At 51.8% G+C, this 15,767-nt stretch overlaps 1 protein-coding gene across 2 annotated transcripts; it reads right to left on the bottom strand.

The window, feature by feature from the left end:
* Nucleotides 1-45: 45 nt before the first annotated feature.
* FAHD2A (fumarylacetoacetate hydrolase domain containing 2A) lies at nucleotides 46-9,427 on the bottom strand. 2 transcript variants are annotated; one of them, XM_036306777.1, is made up of 8 exons: nucleotides 9,212-9,427; nucleotides 5,979-6,227; nucleotides 4,676-4,892; nucleotides 1,939-1,998; nucleotides 1,590-1,752; nucleotides 612-720; nucleotides 411-498; nucleotides 46-264 (listed from the first exon to the last, which is right to left on the bottom strand). In XM_036306777.1, the coding sequence occupies exons 2-8, from the start codon at nucleotides 6,221-6,223 to the stop codon at nucleotides 202-204; spliced, it is 945 nt and encodes a 314-aa protein (XP_036162670.1). In that variant the 5' UTR covers nucleotides 6,224-6,227; nucleotides 9,212-9,427; the 3' UTR covers nucleotides 46-201. The 2 variants fall into 2 exon arrangements, with proteins under 2 accessions (XP_036162670.1, XP_036162672.1); XM_036306779.1 differs by having other exon boundaries at nucleotides 231-316.
* Between the last annotated feature and the right edge of the window lie 6,340 nt (nucleotides 9,428-15,767).

Raw genomic sequence — 15,767 nt, 5'->3', positions numbered from 1 at the left:
TTGATCCCTGAAACAAACCTTAAAAGACAGGCAGAAGCCAAGCTACTGACTTAGTCTGAGAAGTTTATTGAAGAGGAGAGGCTCCCCCCGCCCTCAACACACACCTAGATGAGGAGCCATGAGGGGGCAAGCACTGGGCCTTGCCCTATACGGTGAGAATGGATGCCCGCCTCTTAAGTCCAGGACCTGCAGCAGGAGCCATCACACCACCTTGTTGATGATGACACCCAGTTCTTCAATCTCACACTGGACTTCATCGCCCTTCTGCAATGGAGTGGTCGCCAGGTTGTCAGTCCTTAGTCTGACACACACAAATCTACACATACATACACAGGCTTGGGTTTCTCAAGCCTGAGCCACACCTGTCAGCCTCTGGGTCCTTCTCCCTTTCCCCCTTTTAGCCAACCTACCTTGAGAAAGACAGGAGGTTTCCTGAATACACCAACACCTGGGGGGGTACCCGTCAGGATGATGTCCCCAGGGTAAAGGGTGACGAACCTGGGCAGGCAAAAGGGCCAGGTGAGGCCAGGGGCTGAGGGGCCACAGCCAGGGATGGAGGGCTCGGCTCAGCTGCAGGTAGCTGTGGTGGGGCAGGGCTTCATCTCACTTACTGGGAGACCCAGGCTATCAGCTCTTCTGTCTTAAACACCATCTGACTGGTGTTGCTGCTCTGGACCACCTCCCCATTCACCCGGCAGCAGATCTTTAAGTTGTGTGGATCTGAAATGCATAAAACACCACCTTGGGCCTCTTCCTCAACCCTACCTGGATGTGTCCCAGACCCTCCAGGATGAGGGGGAAAATGGCAATTTTGCCTTAAAAAATGGACGTCTATCCACAGCAAAGGCCGACAATAATTAAAAAGACTCGGCACCTGTAATGCAAAAAGGAAACTGCAGGAGCAGGGCAGTGAGCCTCCTGCACCTGTCAGGTGGTGGCTCACTAGTAAGTGTCCTGGCTCACCACATTTTTATCTTAACTTTTGTTTCACACATTTACAAACACACCCTCTTAGAGCAGCCAAAACACAATAACTTCACTGTTGATGGCTAACCCCCCCGGACACACACCCCAACCCAAATGGCTATGCTCTGCCCTCTGCACTATGGCCTTTCTTCCTGGCAGCTGGTGCCCTTGCTACTGGTAGCCAGTGTTGCCCTGGCCACAGTGGCTGGGCAAGGTCCTGTCGGTCCTGTCTCCCTGACAGGAAAATGCATGGGCTTTGTGCCAGCCATTCCCTGTGATGCTCAAGGGCCAGCCTAGCTTCCTTCCAATCTAAAGACTCCCTGATAGTGGCAGCTAGAGAGCCTAACCACCATGAGGGGAACACTGTTGCCTGTAATTTGCTTGATGAATGCAGATTCACCACCTCTGTGGCTGTGGTCCTCTAGAGGGTGAGGGGATGTGGAAGAAGGCCCACTGAGCCCAGGTTGAGACTTGCTCTGTAAGGAATCAGTGAAAGGCAGCTGGGGAGGGGGCTCCACATTGAACTGTCTCCACACTCCCCTTTCCTGAACGTTGCTATTTCTTTGCTCTGACATATCCGAGCAGAGCAAGATGCGTCGTCATGGGTGTTGTCCAAGACGTACCTGCTACACTGTCCTTGGTCACCAAAGCAGGACCCAGGGGACAGAAGGTGTCAAAGGTTTTTCCCAGCAGCCACTGCCTTCCATTGCGTCTCATTTGCCAGTCACGAGCACTTACGTCATGTGCCACAGTGAAGCCAGCCACATAAGCCATGGCATCTGTGGCCTATGGGGGCAGGGGATTTGGCCAGATTAGAGGTTAGATAACAGTGACACCAGCCCCCATAACAAAGCCTTTATCCCAGGCTAGTAGCCAGAGCTCACCAAAAGTGTTCGGCCAGGAACAAGGCAAGTGCCCAAGCCAACCACTTCCTAAGGCCAGGGATAGAGGGTACCACCCACTCAACCTCACCTTGATGTGCTTGCCTTTCTTCCCAATGACCACGGCCAGCTCCACTTCCCAGTCCACCTCCTGCAGTGGGAAAGGAGCGGTAAACTGCCTGGCCCTGGGCCTCTCCCAGTGCTGAGGAACTGCATGCATGTCTTGGGGCCTGGGCCCCCACCAGTGGGGTCAACTGCTGGCCCAGTCATAAAATGAACCAGAGGGGGAGGGGGAGTGACTTGTACACCCATAAACCTTGGGCAATGGCAGGCAGCACCACTGATGCAGGTACAGTTCCCTGGTGACTAGAGGAGCAACGCTAGTCTGGGGACTGAATTTAAAAGTCATTCTTGCCCAGCCAGCATGGCTCAGTGGTTGAGCATCAACCTATGAACCAGGAGGTCACAGTTTGATTCCTGGTCACGCCCTATTCCTGGGTTGTGGGCTCGATCCCCAGCAGGGGGCATGCAGGAAGCAACCAATCAATGATTATCATCATTAATGTTTCTATCTCTTTCCCTCTCCCTTCTCTGCAATCAATACAAGTATACATCTATATCTATATCTATATATTTTAAAAAGTCACTCTTAATACTTCCAAAAAAGGATGGATACCAAGTAATAATAGCTAATCCTACTGTGTGCCAAGCGCCATTCTAGTGCTTTAAGGCATTAACTCATTTAAATGATAAAAATATCAACATGCCAAAATAAAGGTGGGCAAAAGGCTTGAAAAAACAATTCCCAAAAATACACAGGCCATAGAAAATGAAAACATAATCAGCCTTTCCCATTTTAGCAAAGTGCTACAAAAAAGAAACAATCTAACTTTTTAAACTGGCTGCTCTTTGGAATAGTCCAAAGCTACTATGAGTACACCTGACACTGACTTTGATCTCTAGCATTGCACCCCACTAGAAAGAACCAGGTTCCCTGGAGAAATGGCTAATTCCAGGTCTAATATTCTAATGAGCCTGTGCTAGACAGAAAGCAAGGAAGTGCTCAAAAAGTGATGGGGCTGAAGGCCAACCTGAACCTCCCGCTGGCTAAACAGATCATTTGCATGTAAAAACTGTAAATGATGGATTACAACATGTTGGATAAAAATCAAATTCATGATACTAAAGGAGTGGAGTAAAAAAAAAGGCATCTCTTGTTCACAGAATGCCAGCTAATAAAGAATAGAAGGCATGGTGAGAAATCACATTTTTCTAACCCCCAGGGCATATAGAGTAAGGTAAGGATGACCAGGGAATCCTTAGATGAATCAGTGGGGCAATAAGATAGTCCCATGGTCTCAAACAACTACAGACTGCTTAGTACCAGACCAGAGAAATGCACCTTCACAATGGAGAGATCTAATGAACAGCCAGTAAACCAAGTGATCAAACTTTAAGCACCTGACAGGAGTCTCCCAGTGGGACGCAGTGTGAGGATACATCTGTGCTACAGACTGCATGTTTGTGTCCCTCCAAATTCATGTCTTAAAACCTACCTCTCACTCGATGTGGTGGTATTCAGAGGTGGGGTCTTTGGAAGGTGTCATGAGGGCAGAGCCCCCATGAGTAGGATTATGCCTTTATAAAAGAGACCCCAGAGAGCTCCCTGTCCCTTTTTACCATGTGAGAACACAGGGAAAGACAGCTTCTAGGAACCAGGAAATGGCCTTCCCAGACACAAATTTATCAGTGCCTTGATCTTGCACTTCCAGCCTCCAGAACTGTGAAAAATAAATGTTGTTTATAAGCCACCCAGTATATTTTGTTATCGTAGCCCGAATGGACTGAGACACTTGTGTAGAACTCGACAAAAATGTTTAACCTGGATCTGATCATGAAGACACAATCAGACAAGTCCAGACTATGGGACATGCTGACAGAAAACGGGCTCGGCCAGGGTGGATCAGTGGTTGAGCATCCACCTATGAACCAAGAAATCCCGGTTTGATGCCTGGGTTGCAGGCTCGATCCCCAGTGGAGGGTGTACAGGAGGCAGCTGATCAATGTTTCTCATCATTGATGTTCCTATCTCTCCCTCTCCCTTCCTCTCTGAAATCAATAAAAACATTTAAAAAAAAAAAAAAGGGAAAGAAAATGACAGTAGGCTGTTGGTCAGAGACAGAGGTCAGCAAGGTACGGCCTGTGGGTGAATCCAGGTTGCTGCCAGTTTCTGTAAATAAAGCTTTCCTGGAACACAGCCACGTTCATTCATTTATGTATCAGCCATGACTGTGTTCACACTGCAGTGGCAAAGTTGAACTGTTGCAACAGACACTACTGGCATTCAAACTCTAATATTTACTAACAGGCCCTTTGAGGAAAAAGTCCATGGATTCCTGTGGATCTGTAGATTACAGGTCCCAGAGACATAGCAAAATGCAATGTGTGACCTTGTTTGATCCTGGGTCAGCGAACAACAAAACAGTACCCAAACTGAAAGTCACCTCCCAGTTGGACTTTGTATCAGAGGTTATTCATGGTAATATTCTTGGTTGTGATAAAGGTATTATGGTCATGTAGGACATTGTCCTTTTTCTTAGAAGGTGCATGCTGAATTTTATAAGTCCCTACGATGAAAGTATATTACTTTTGTAATCCAAATAGAAATGACGGAAAGCTCTCTTAACTTTTTTTCCTGAGGCCAGGCTTATTACTGTATAACCCCCTGTAGTTTCTGTTTAATGCACTGCAGGTGGCTCCTGTAAGCTGGGTGCTGCGCCTCTGTGATGGGCCCCTGTGACTTGAGAGGGCCATGGGGAGGCACCGACCTGGCTCTCAGGAGGGAGGATGACCTCATCGTAGGGCCCCACGATGGAGCTGGCAAACTTGCTGAAGATGATGGGTTCCTTGGGCACGGGCACGTTCTGTTCCTTGCAGTGGTCCACGTAATTCATGCCCACACACACCACCTTGTCTGGCCGTGTGACGGGAGCCAGGAAGGTCACCTCTGTCCGTGGTAAGACTGGCAATTGGGCAGCCAGGGCTCTGCAGAGACCGGAGCAGGGGAGAGGGGCTGGATGGGAGCCGCCGGCAGTCCTGGGCACGCTGGGGAGATCCCACAGCAGCTGCAAGTTTTGCTGCTTATATTTTTTAGATCTATCAACCATCAGAGTCAGTGTGAAAATCAAGGCCAGTATTGTTCTTTGACATCAGAGCACGGTTTAATATTTATCCAATGTGGGTTTCCTTTCCCCCACCAGGCAATACACGTCCATGTAAAGGAATTCAGAAGGTGCAGATGGGAGTAACTGGGAAGGCCTTTCTTCTACCCTTTCTCCTAGTCACCCGCTGTAGCCTTGGAGAGAGACAGTGTCCTATGCAGCTCTTCACAGCTACTCTATTCTTCTCCTCCTGTCATTTTATACAAATGATAGCACACTATATACACCTTACTAAAAATACAGATATATTTTAAAGATCTCGCCATAACAGTTTATTATGGCTGCATACTACTGCACTATAGAGACAAACTCAATTCCCTGTTGACAGATACGGAAGTAGGTTCCAATCTTGGGAGAACATGAAGTTTGGGAAACATATTCTTACCAACACTGTATACTGTCAAAACATTTGTTATTTTTGCCAGTTTAATAGGTAAAACGATATCTCAAAGTGGTCTTTACTGTTCATCAATACCTTTAGACCAAATGCCACAGGGCTCCTCCACTTCTGGGAAGTCACCATCTAATCTAGCCCAAACCCAAGAATCATCTTTAAGAAAACCTCCATGCAATTCTCTTTCCCCTAAGAAGCCAAGAGTCCAATCACTCCTCCAACTTTTCAAGATGCTATTTAGGACTCCTGGTCCCACACCCCTCAGGCAGGCAGCAACTTCACCTCCAGGGAAGTTGTGATGAAGTGGAGTTTGTGGTCTTTGGATAATCACCCTCCCTGGGCCTTAGTTTCCCCCACTGTACACAGAGGCTGTTGTCATGTAACATTTCTAAGAATCTTTACTAAGAACAGGTGAGAAAAGAAAGCTGAGGCTACCCTGCTTCCTTGCAAAAGCGCTCCCTGCTGGTTCTGTTTCCCAGGGCAACCACCACAGGGTGATGCTGCCTGCTGATTTACCTTCTCGCCACTGAGAGAGTGGACTCTCCCTGCTCCAGGAACTCTACCATGGTCTTGGGCAGTGTGGGGTCAAAGGCATTGAGGTTGATGACCCCTCCGCCATTCCCTGACTCCAGGCCCAGGTGAGGTCCGGTCAGGTGGGGTGCCTGGAACTGCACCAGTCTCATGTCTCTGGAGGGTTGAAAGGGCCAGTGCTGAGCCTGCAGCAGAGCCGTGAGCAACCTTCTTCTAACAGGGAACAGCATCCGTCTATGGAGAAAACAGTGGGTCACAGGGTACAGAGGGAGTGGGAGCCATCATCAGGATCCCCACGTTCCTCGAGTTCCAGCCCAAGTTCCTGGCACACCATGGAAGTGGTCTGGATTTATAAGTTATTTCACCCTCTATGCTTCATAAGGTGTTTTTTTGCTCAATTCAATGCACATAATGAAACCTTTCTAGGGGAGCAACTACTTCATGTCAGGCCCTACGCTAGGTGCCAGGGAAGCCAGCGTTCCTTCAACCAGCGCTTTCTGAAAGCACACACTGTACCTGCACCACTAAGGCAAACATATAGATGAGACATACTCAGCCCTGCCATTCTGCTCACAAGGAAAACTGATGTTAACAACTGATAAGATTCAGCAATGGGACTCCTGCTGTGACAATCAAGGGTCCTGCAAGGGTGACCAAGGCAGTGTGACGCTGGGGTTTTGTGACCGTGGATCATCAGCCCTCCACGGCCTCAGTTCGCCCCTTTATTAACTGAAGCTGCTGTCATGTAGGATTTCTAAGGCTCTTCAGTAAGACAGGTGAGAAAGGAAAGCTGAGGCTACCCTGCTCCCTTGCAAAGAGCTCCCTGCTGGTCTGGTTTCCCAGGGTAGGGCTTGGTCTAGTTTCTTGAAGTGATGCTGAACTGCGCTGGGCTAAGATGAGCAGGACTAGCCCTAACCGGTTTGGCTCAGTGGACAGGGCATCGGCCTGCAGACTCAAGGGTCCCGGGTTCGATTCCGGTCAAGGGCATGTACCTTGGTTTCGGGCACATCCCCAGTGGGGAGTGTGCAGGAGGCAGCTGATCGATGTTTCTCTCTCATCGATGTTTCTAACTCTCTATCCCTCTTCCTTCCTCTCTGTAAAAAATCAATAAAATATATTTAAAAAAAAAAAAAAAAGATGAGCAGGACTAGGAATTAGGTAAGAGTGGGGCCCACCATACGCACATGACCACTGGGAAAATGGCTTCACACCTGCCATAAGCAGTTCTTTAAATGACAATCTGATGGTTACCCTCCTACGTAAAATGCTTCCCACCGCTCCCATTACCAAGCCATAACGCCCTGCTCCAGCCTTCCAGGGGCAGCCCCCACCTGCCTCTCCAGACAGTAAATGCTTAGTTTTTCCTGCTGGAGCCCAGGCTGCCTGAGGGAAAAGGCTGCAGACAAAGGGCAGGGCCTAGGCCTGACGGGCATCACCAGGCTGTCTCCTCTGGTCCACTGTGCCTGGCACGCAGAGGCTCTCCGCTGTTCTCTGCTGAGTGAACAAATGCCTGAGCAGGGGCTGACTTTCCACTACTTGGGAAGCTTGGTGAGTGTCAACCTCAGGGGGCATGGCTGTGCCTCCCTCTTCAAATCACCTGAAAGGTACCAACAGGGCTCAGACCCTGCTTCAAGTTCCAGTTCGCTCAACGAGAAATCCCTTTTGTTTTGTTTCTAACCTAAGTCTGACCTCCAAACAGTCCCTCCCCTACCTGGCTCCTTGCTTTTAAATTCAGCCCTTTACGCTCAGGCATGTGGCGGTTAGTCCCCGACTCCGAGACCCCATCTAATGATTCAATCGGCTTTGTTCAGTTAGAGACACATTAGACCAGCCGTGGGCAAACTACGACCCGCGGGCCGGATCCGGCCCGTTTGAAATGAATAAAACTAAAAAAAAAAAAAAAGACCATACCCTTTTATGTAATGATGTTTACTTTGAATTTATATTTGTTCACACAAACATTCCATCCATGCTTTTGTTCCGGCCCTCCGGTCCAGTTTAAGAACCTATCGTGGCCCTCGAGTCAAAAAGTTTGCCCACCCCTGCATTAGACGCATGTAACTGATCTAACTACTGTGTTGGCCAATGAGTTTGACCAGAAAAATGGGGCTTCAAGCCTCCTGCCCTATATAAGCCTAACCATGCCACCGATAAAGGTTGGTCTAGCCCAGTGGTTCTCAACTTTGGCTGCACATTAGAATCACCTGGGAATCTTTTTAAAATCCTGATTTCTTGGCCTCATCCTCCGGCAATTCTGTTTCTTTGTTACTAATGTTGTGGCCCCACCACATAACAAAGAAACAATTTCCGGAGGATTCCCAGGTGATTCTAATGTGCAGCCAAGGTTGAGAACCACTGGTCTAGCCAAAGTGGGTGCGCTCAGACACTCTACCAGCTAAAATATATACAACAGTAATCACTCCCACTGAATGCCAGGTGTCATTTAAGTGCTTTATCCACAGTCTGACTGATTTGGATAATTGTGAAAGGTAGGTATTGTTAGTCCATTTTGCAGATGTAAAAACTAAGAGTTAGAGAGGTTAATGGATTTTCAATCCATGTCCAGGTGACACTGAAGTTCTTGGTTCAGAAACCAGGCGGTGTGCCAGCAACAATCTAGCTTTAGCCCACCCCGCCTAGGGCACTTCAGCCCAGAAGACTGTGGTGAGGACCAGACTCCTCCAAAAGAGCCTCATGCCCGGGCACTCTGCCTGCTCTCGGCCACGCTCCGGGAACCTGGTCACCTGCCGGCTGCCGCCTCAGGGGTAAGGCTGGTTGCTCACCCGCTCTCCCCCAGCCCACACTGACTGTGCCCTCCCACGTGAACCGCACATGCAGGTTCTCACTCGTCCTACCACAATCCCCTCGGGCAGTGCGCCCCCGTTTACAGGAAGGGGCACTGAGGCCTCAAGAGGAGCCGTCACCTGCCAAGGTGTCCGTCCGAACGTGGCCCCGGAACATCAGCTGTTCCCTCCGCCCCAAAGCCCGAGCTCGATCCAATCCTGACAAAGGATGCCCCGACGTGAGGAGGAAACAGCACACAAGTGTGTGCCTGGGACAGCGTCCCACCGTCAGTCCCCACGCCCTGCGCCCGGGCCGTCCCTCGGTTTCCCTACGTGCTCAGCTAGGTGCCCTGCATTCAGTGGGCGCCCACGAGCCCGGTGTGGTCCGAGTGGCGGGCCCGAGGATGCCCCCACGCCGGCCCGAACCCGACCTACCTGGCCTCGCCCCGCGCTATCGGACCAGGCTCGCGGGGTGCGGTCTGGAGTTGGCACGCGCCAAGGGACTTGTGTCAAGTCGCCAGACTAGGACCCGCAGGGGGACCTCCGCTGCAGCGCGTCCTCGGCTTCTCGAATTAGACGTGAGCAGAGGCGGCGCTCCTGGTGACGTCCAGAGCGACGGCCAGCAGCAGGACGCTGCGTCCTGTCCCGGAAGTCACGTGCGGAGGGCGGGCCCACGCTGGAGGGGCGGGCCTAACGCTGGGGGGCGGGCCCAACCCTGGAGGGCGGGTCCAACGCTGGGGGGCGGGGCCACGATGGAGGGGCGGGCCCAACACTGGGGGCGGGCCCAACTCTGGGGGCGGGCCCAACGCTGGGGGGGCGGGCCCAACGCTGGAGCCTTCCGGCCTCTAGGGGTATCTGCGCGAGCCCGCAGGACGGCGCCCTTCCCTCACAGCGACCTGAGTGGGTGCTTCCTGACGTTTTGTGCCCTGGGCCTGGGCGCCGCGCTCCCCTCCCCGGTGTCGGGTCCCTGCCTCTGAGCAGGGCCCCATTCCCATCGTTGGGCAAATGCGGTAGAAGAAACCAAATTATAGCGCGCTGGCTGACAAAGGCAAACCTCTGGCTTATTATTGCGGAGAGGAGGGATGATGGCACCGTTTCACATAGGGGACACCTGAGGCTGGAAGTGCTTTGCGCAAGCTGACACAGGCAGTGGGGAGGGGAACCACCGTTTGACCCCGGGTCCAGCCTTTTACACCCATCTGAGCAGCCCTGTCTCACATGCACTGTGTTGGGCTCAGGGCAGGGTAGTGGGAGGCAAAACCTCCAGCTCAGAGGACAGGCGTTCTCCCGAAGAGGTGGTTTAATTAGCAGGCTCTCCAGGCCTCTGGCAAATGAGGACCCGTAAAGGGGCTCTGGCAAGAGGTCCAAGATTTAATCAAGGGCCACATGCTCAGGGGCTTCAGTTGTCCCCGGAAGGCGTTTGGAGCTTACCTAGCACACAGGAGGCCACTGGGCAGTTTTACACTGGTCCTCCTCCAAGGAAAGGGGTCTGAATGGGGCGCGGGTGAGAGCAGTGGTGGCTGGTGTGCAACGGAGATGATGAGCGTTCAGAGATGCTCAGGAGGTAGAACTGACCGTCCTTAGTGATGACAGGAGTTGGGAGTGAGGGGGAAGGAGGGGCCAGGCTGCCTCCTCGGTCTCTGGCTGTGATGGCAGTGCCAGTCATGCAAACAAGTTCTGGAGAGACAGCAGCTCTGGGGGAAGACTGGTGAGCTGGGTGTTGGATGGGTTGTATTTAATGTGCCTGGGGGACATTCACGTGGGTACTGCAGAGCGGCAATCGCAGTGTGGGGCTCTAGTCTGGCTTCAAGGGAGAAAGAGGTCAGCATAGAGATAGAAATGAAGACTGAGGGAGTGAGTGTGAACAGGGGGAATGTCCTAGAGAGCCTGGCATAAACCCTAGTCAGGAGACACACCCTGAAAGGGTGGGCAGCACCAGAGGAGCAATCAGAAGAACTGCAGGGAACCGGGAGACAGGGGAGCACATAACTTAGGCAGAGTCGGGGAGCCACGCCTTCCAAATGGCAAGGAGAGGAGGACTTCTGCTTTTGGACAAGATCGAGTGAGAGGGACAGATTTTTCCCTGCATGAAACAAGAAACTCAGACAAAATATGCAAAACAATGGTTTTCAAGAAATTGGACATCAAGTAACAAAGAACAGTGATAATAGACAGGAAACAAATGAGACCCTATGGTCGCCCCTGCTTAGTGCTTTGAGAGAGTTTCCGGGCTGTGGCAGAGGGAGGGTGGACCGAAGTGGAGCCCGCATGCGCCATGAGTTGCAGAAATGGAGCTGAGGCCCGGCCCGGCCCGGGAAGCTGGAGTTTGCAGGACAAAGCACTGGAGCGGGCATTCTGTGGGGGTTCCCCCTCAAGCGTCCAGCAGAGTCCTGAGCGGGGCATGCCTGTGAGGCAGCTACCTGAGAGCAGGGGGAGAATCGCCAAGCAGAATCAGAGGGAATGGTGTCAAGGGATTGCACCAGGCCAGGAACAGCGCCTCTTCCCACTAGTCAGATTGGGAAACTCAGAAATCCCGGACACGGGGTAGAGCGCTCATGAAGGTGTTGCCTCCACAGGGAGGTGGGGAGTAATGCCCCACACATCATAAAACCAGGATCCGCCAGGACCAAATGCTGCACGTAGCTTAATTACATCACAGGCCAAGCTCAGTAATGTTTATAGAAATAGTAAAAAATACCCAGCAACCAACAAGATCAAATTCACAAGTTCTGATATCTAATCAAAGATAACCCAGTCTTGGAAGGAAGCAGGAAAACATGACCCATAGCGAGAAGAATCTAGCATTTTAGTGGAACTCAGAACTGACAGGTGTTAGAATTAACAGACAAGAATATTACAACAGTTACTATAACTGTACCCCATCTGTTCAAAGTTAATTAGAAACATGGAAGATAGTTTTTAAAGGGATCCAAAGCAAACTTCCATTGATGGAAACTACAATATCTGAGATGAAAAATGCACTAGATGGGTTAGTGGCAGAGTCGACACTGCGGAAGAAAAGATGAGTGAATTTGCAAACAGGTTAATTTGCACTAACCTGTTGGCTGGAGCCGAAGTTACCAACACAAAGGGCAAGAGGAGAGGCATCCATTCTTCTCGCCCTGCCTTTTAGAAGCACAGAGTTGCTGTTTTGGCCACAACATGCGAATGTACAAAAAGATGGCGCTGTAGACAAGGGGGACTGGGGACTGCTCAAATAGGAGTGCCCCAGAAGTGTGACCGTGGCAAAGCTGGAAGAGCACCAGCCTGCTCCTCTTGGAGAAACAAAACGGAGAAATGGGGCCTCCGCTCTGAGAGCCCGTGCACAGGGGCCTGGAGGACTTCGCAGTCGTAGTTGGCTGGCCGCTGGCGGGCAGTGGGCAGCCTGGGGCTGACGGATGGATGGCCTGCTCTTGGGGCCTTATTTGTAGTTCCTGGATGGCTTCCTGTATTTGGTGATTTTTCAAAACGGGAAAAGCGCTGCCTGGTTTTGTTGGTGAAACTCGCAGGAATGGGATTCAGCCAGAGTTGCTCAGGACAGGAAAGTGGGTGGAAGAGAGCTGGGTTGGGTGGGGTGGGGTGGGTGCTCAGAAGGAGGCGCCCTTCAGTGCAGGCCACATGTTTCAAACAGACTGACCCTGTGCCTCCCGACGGCCCGTGACCCAGCAAGCTCACCTGGGCCGTCTGCTCCACAGCAGCAGCTCCTCCCTGTAACCTTTGGCGCAGCAGCATTACTGGCCACTCCCTCCCGGTGTGACCCCCAGGGCTTTTGCTGGCAAGAGGCCCACAGTCTGGCCGGGAGACAGGCTGGGCATGGTGTCCTGACCCCCTCCCCTCAGGGCTCACTGACGTCTGGAAAGCACGTTCCGCCCCACGGCTGAGCTTGACATTAAGGGCTGCAGTAGATGAGACGTGTTAAGCGAGCTTGGGGTGGGGTGTTGGGGTGGGGAACCTATGAGTGGCTCACATAGCAATGGATCTGAGATCGGGAGGGTCTTGCTTAAGGGACAGTTTGGTTTTGAGCTCAAGGGCTGAACCCTGCCCCCTCCCCTTGCTCTCTCTGTCTCCATCCCTCAGCCAGCTTACCCTTCTTCTGCTCTGGCTTCATTCCCTGGCTCCTCCAGTTACCAAATAGCAGCCCCAGCCCCACGACTTGGGCCCCTGAAGCTTCAGGTGGTGAGGAGCAGAGGCTTTACCAGCATTCCCGCTGGGTTCCCTTGGCCCCCTTCACCCCAGGTGCCCACCCTCAACCAACCACTCTGAGCAGGGAAGACATGTACCAACGGGCTGAGGGCTGGCCTTGGAGGTAGGGTCCCTGACTTTCTGGATAGAGAGCGGGAGGGATCCCCAGGGAGACTGGGGGCTACTGCCCGAGGAGGGGAATGTTAGAGAGGCAGCAGGCCGGTGTCCAATCGGCTGACCTTCCTCAGTGCACACATGAGACAGCATGAAACAGAAACTCCTGAGGCCTTTACTGCCGGGGCAATGGACGGGCCATCTCGGGCAGACGGTGGGGCAGACATAGATTCTGCACCCAAAGGACAGTTTGTAATTTTCAAAGCCAGCCCAGAGAGCTGAGCAGAGGGGCCCTGGGCCTGCGTCCAGCTGTGAGAGCAAAGAGGGGCAGGGCAGGTGTGGGTGAGTTAGAGGATGCTGGGGATTCCTGGTCAAGGAATAGACAGAACCAAAAGGCACCCAGCAGACAGCAGGGAGCCCAGTTCTAGCACTGATGGCCCTTGGCAGTCAGGGGAGCTGTCGGGGGGAGTTTGTGGGTGGCATGGCCTCCACCACCTCCCAAGAGAGGGCTGCTTGTAGTGCCTGCTCAGACTGAGCCTGCGGATGTTCCAGGGCCATTCCAGGCCTCCTGTCAGGCCTGCTCCCATTACAGGACCCTCAACTCTGGACAAGGTCTAGTTAGGCCTTTATCTTCTCTTAGAGGTTTATGCAATTTCCCCATGTGAATGGGCAGGGTCTGAGTGAGATGGTAGAGTTTCTTCCAGACGCCCCCATCTTGGCCCTATGTAGGCACAGGATAACTGCTGGCCCTGCTGGCTCTGGTTCTGGCCATAGTTTCCTCCCTGTGCAGATTGGGCCTCACCTCTATCCAACTCTCCTCTCCAATCTCAGAACCTGGCTGAGCTCTGCAGGCAGCTGGCCTCTGCATGTTCCCTTTACAGCCAGCTGGTCAGACAGTCCATGTGATTGTCGCTGACCCAGGTGAAACCAGAATGTGTGTTGTTTTCAGTGGAAAGAGTAATGTAGATTCTAGGTTCCTGCATACTCCATATTATTGGAAACTAATGAACCTGTATTTTTTTCATCCTCACCCGAGGATATTTTTTCCATTAATTTTTAGAGAAATTGGAAGGGAGGGGAAGAGACAGAGAGAGAAAAACATCAATGTGAGAGAGATGCATCAACTGGTTGCTTCCTGCAGAAGCCCTGACCAGGGCTGAACGTGCCCTAGACCGGAATTGAACCTTAGACCCTCAGTCCATGGGCTGATGCTCTCAACACCGAGCGAAATAGGCTCGGCCAAGAGCTTGTGTTGTGTGTGTGTGTGTGTGTGTGTGTGTGTGTGTGTGTGTGTGTGTGTTTTAATGTTAAACCTTGCATTTCTTGGATAAATCCAAATATAGGATGATATGTTACATATATCATGTATATGCATATTATTGAAATGACTAATATTTTGATTTTTACATCTTTGCTTATAGTTGACAATATCTTGTAATTTTCCCCTAATCCTATCCATGACTGATTGCTCAGGGGTGCTTCTAGACTCCTCACTGTCATTATAGCCACACAGAGGACACAGCCAGCTGTCCCCTCTGCACTGAGTGTCAGGAACAGGAAAGTGCTGAGTAGATGTACAAATTGATGGATGGTGGATGGATGGATGATGGATGGATGGTGGATGAATGGATGGTGGATGGATGATGGATGGATGGTGGATGAATGGATGGTGGCTGGATGATGGATGGATGAATGGTGGGTGGATGGATGGTGGATGGATGATGGATGGATGGTGGATGAATGGATGGTGGATGGATGATGGATGGATGGATGGTGGGTGGATGGATGGTAGATGGATGATGGATGGGCTTTCCCTAATTTGAGCTCTCTGGCCCATCATGAATGGGGTATTTCAGTGCTTACACCCAGCCTGACTCCATTCTTTAATGGCTTGGAGGTCTTAACACCTTTCAGCTCAGCTTCCCCATCCATCCCATCAGGCTGTGGCCAGGGTGAATGGGCTCCACATAGTGGCCAGCCAATGGCAAATGCAGGCCATCCCACCCCAACAGCAAAGTCAGGCGGCTCCCTTGCCAGGATTGTGCCAAGGCCCTCGGTATCAGGTGGGGTGGAACTTTTGGTGTGTGTGGTGGCAGGGAGTCCTCTCCTCTGCCCTCCTCGCTCCTGCTGAGATGCTCATCAGGCAAAGCTGGTGACCCAGAGAGGCTTGGGTCTCGTCACTGTGATGATGTCACATGGCCTTGGGTCTGGCCCTTGAAGCACTACCAATACCCCCAGAACCTACCTCTTCTCTATCTCCAAGTTAGGGACCCCCTCTCACTCCTTCCCCCAGGTTTTCATTCCTTGCCCCTCCCCTGGCGTAATCCTTCCTGAGTTTACACTTTTGAAAATAAAAAGCAGGAAAGGAAGACATTTTCAGGCAAATTCTGTTTCCGCGCTGTGGCCTTTGCCCTCCAGCCCAGGGGACATGCAGAATTGACATCCTGGAACTGGTAAAGAAGAGTGACCTCAAGAAGGTACCCTGCCCGCTGGCTCCGTGTGGAGGCTGCAGGGCTGGCATTTCTCATAAAGGCTTCCAACTGCGGCCTTCAGTGACATCACCTCGGGAGCTTGCAATCAGCATGGGAATTGGCACAGGCTACAATGCAGGGCATTACACACTTACCAGCACAGCACTGGGCAGGAGCCATGGATAGCAGCAGAGGTGGGAGGGGCTGGACCAACACTCACAGGA

Source organism: Myotis myotis, unplaced genomic scaffold (assembly GCF_014108235.1).
Source record: "Myotis myotis isolate mMyoMyo1 unplaced genomic scaffold, mMyoMyo1.p scaffold_m19_p_43, whole genome shotgun sequence".
In the NCBI taxonomy this organism is placed as follows: Eukaryota; Metazoa; Chordata; class Mammalia; order Chiroptera; family Vespertilionidae; genus Myotis; species Myotis myotis.
The sequence above is the reverse complement of the archived record's forward strand: the minus strand, read 5'-3'. Positions and strand labels throughout refer to the sequence as shown.

Bases quoted from the DNA above. Each gene is read 5' to 3' on its own strand.
- FAHD2A (XM_036306777.1), bottom strand. From the start codon at position 6,223: ATGCTGTTCCCTGTTAGAAGAAGGTTGCTCACGGCTCTGCTGCAGGCT. The intron at 1,999-4,675 runs GTCGGTGCCTCC...TTCCCACTGCAG, and splicing joins TCCTCCCTCCTGAGAGCCAG to GAGGTGGACTGGGAAGTGGA. The intron at 721-1,589 runs GTACGTCTTGGA...TATGCATTTCAG, and splicing joins GACCAAGGACAGTGTAGCAG to ATCCACACAACTTAAAGATC.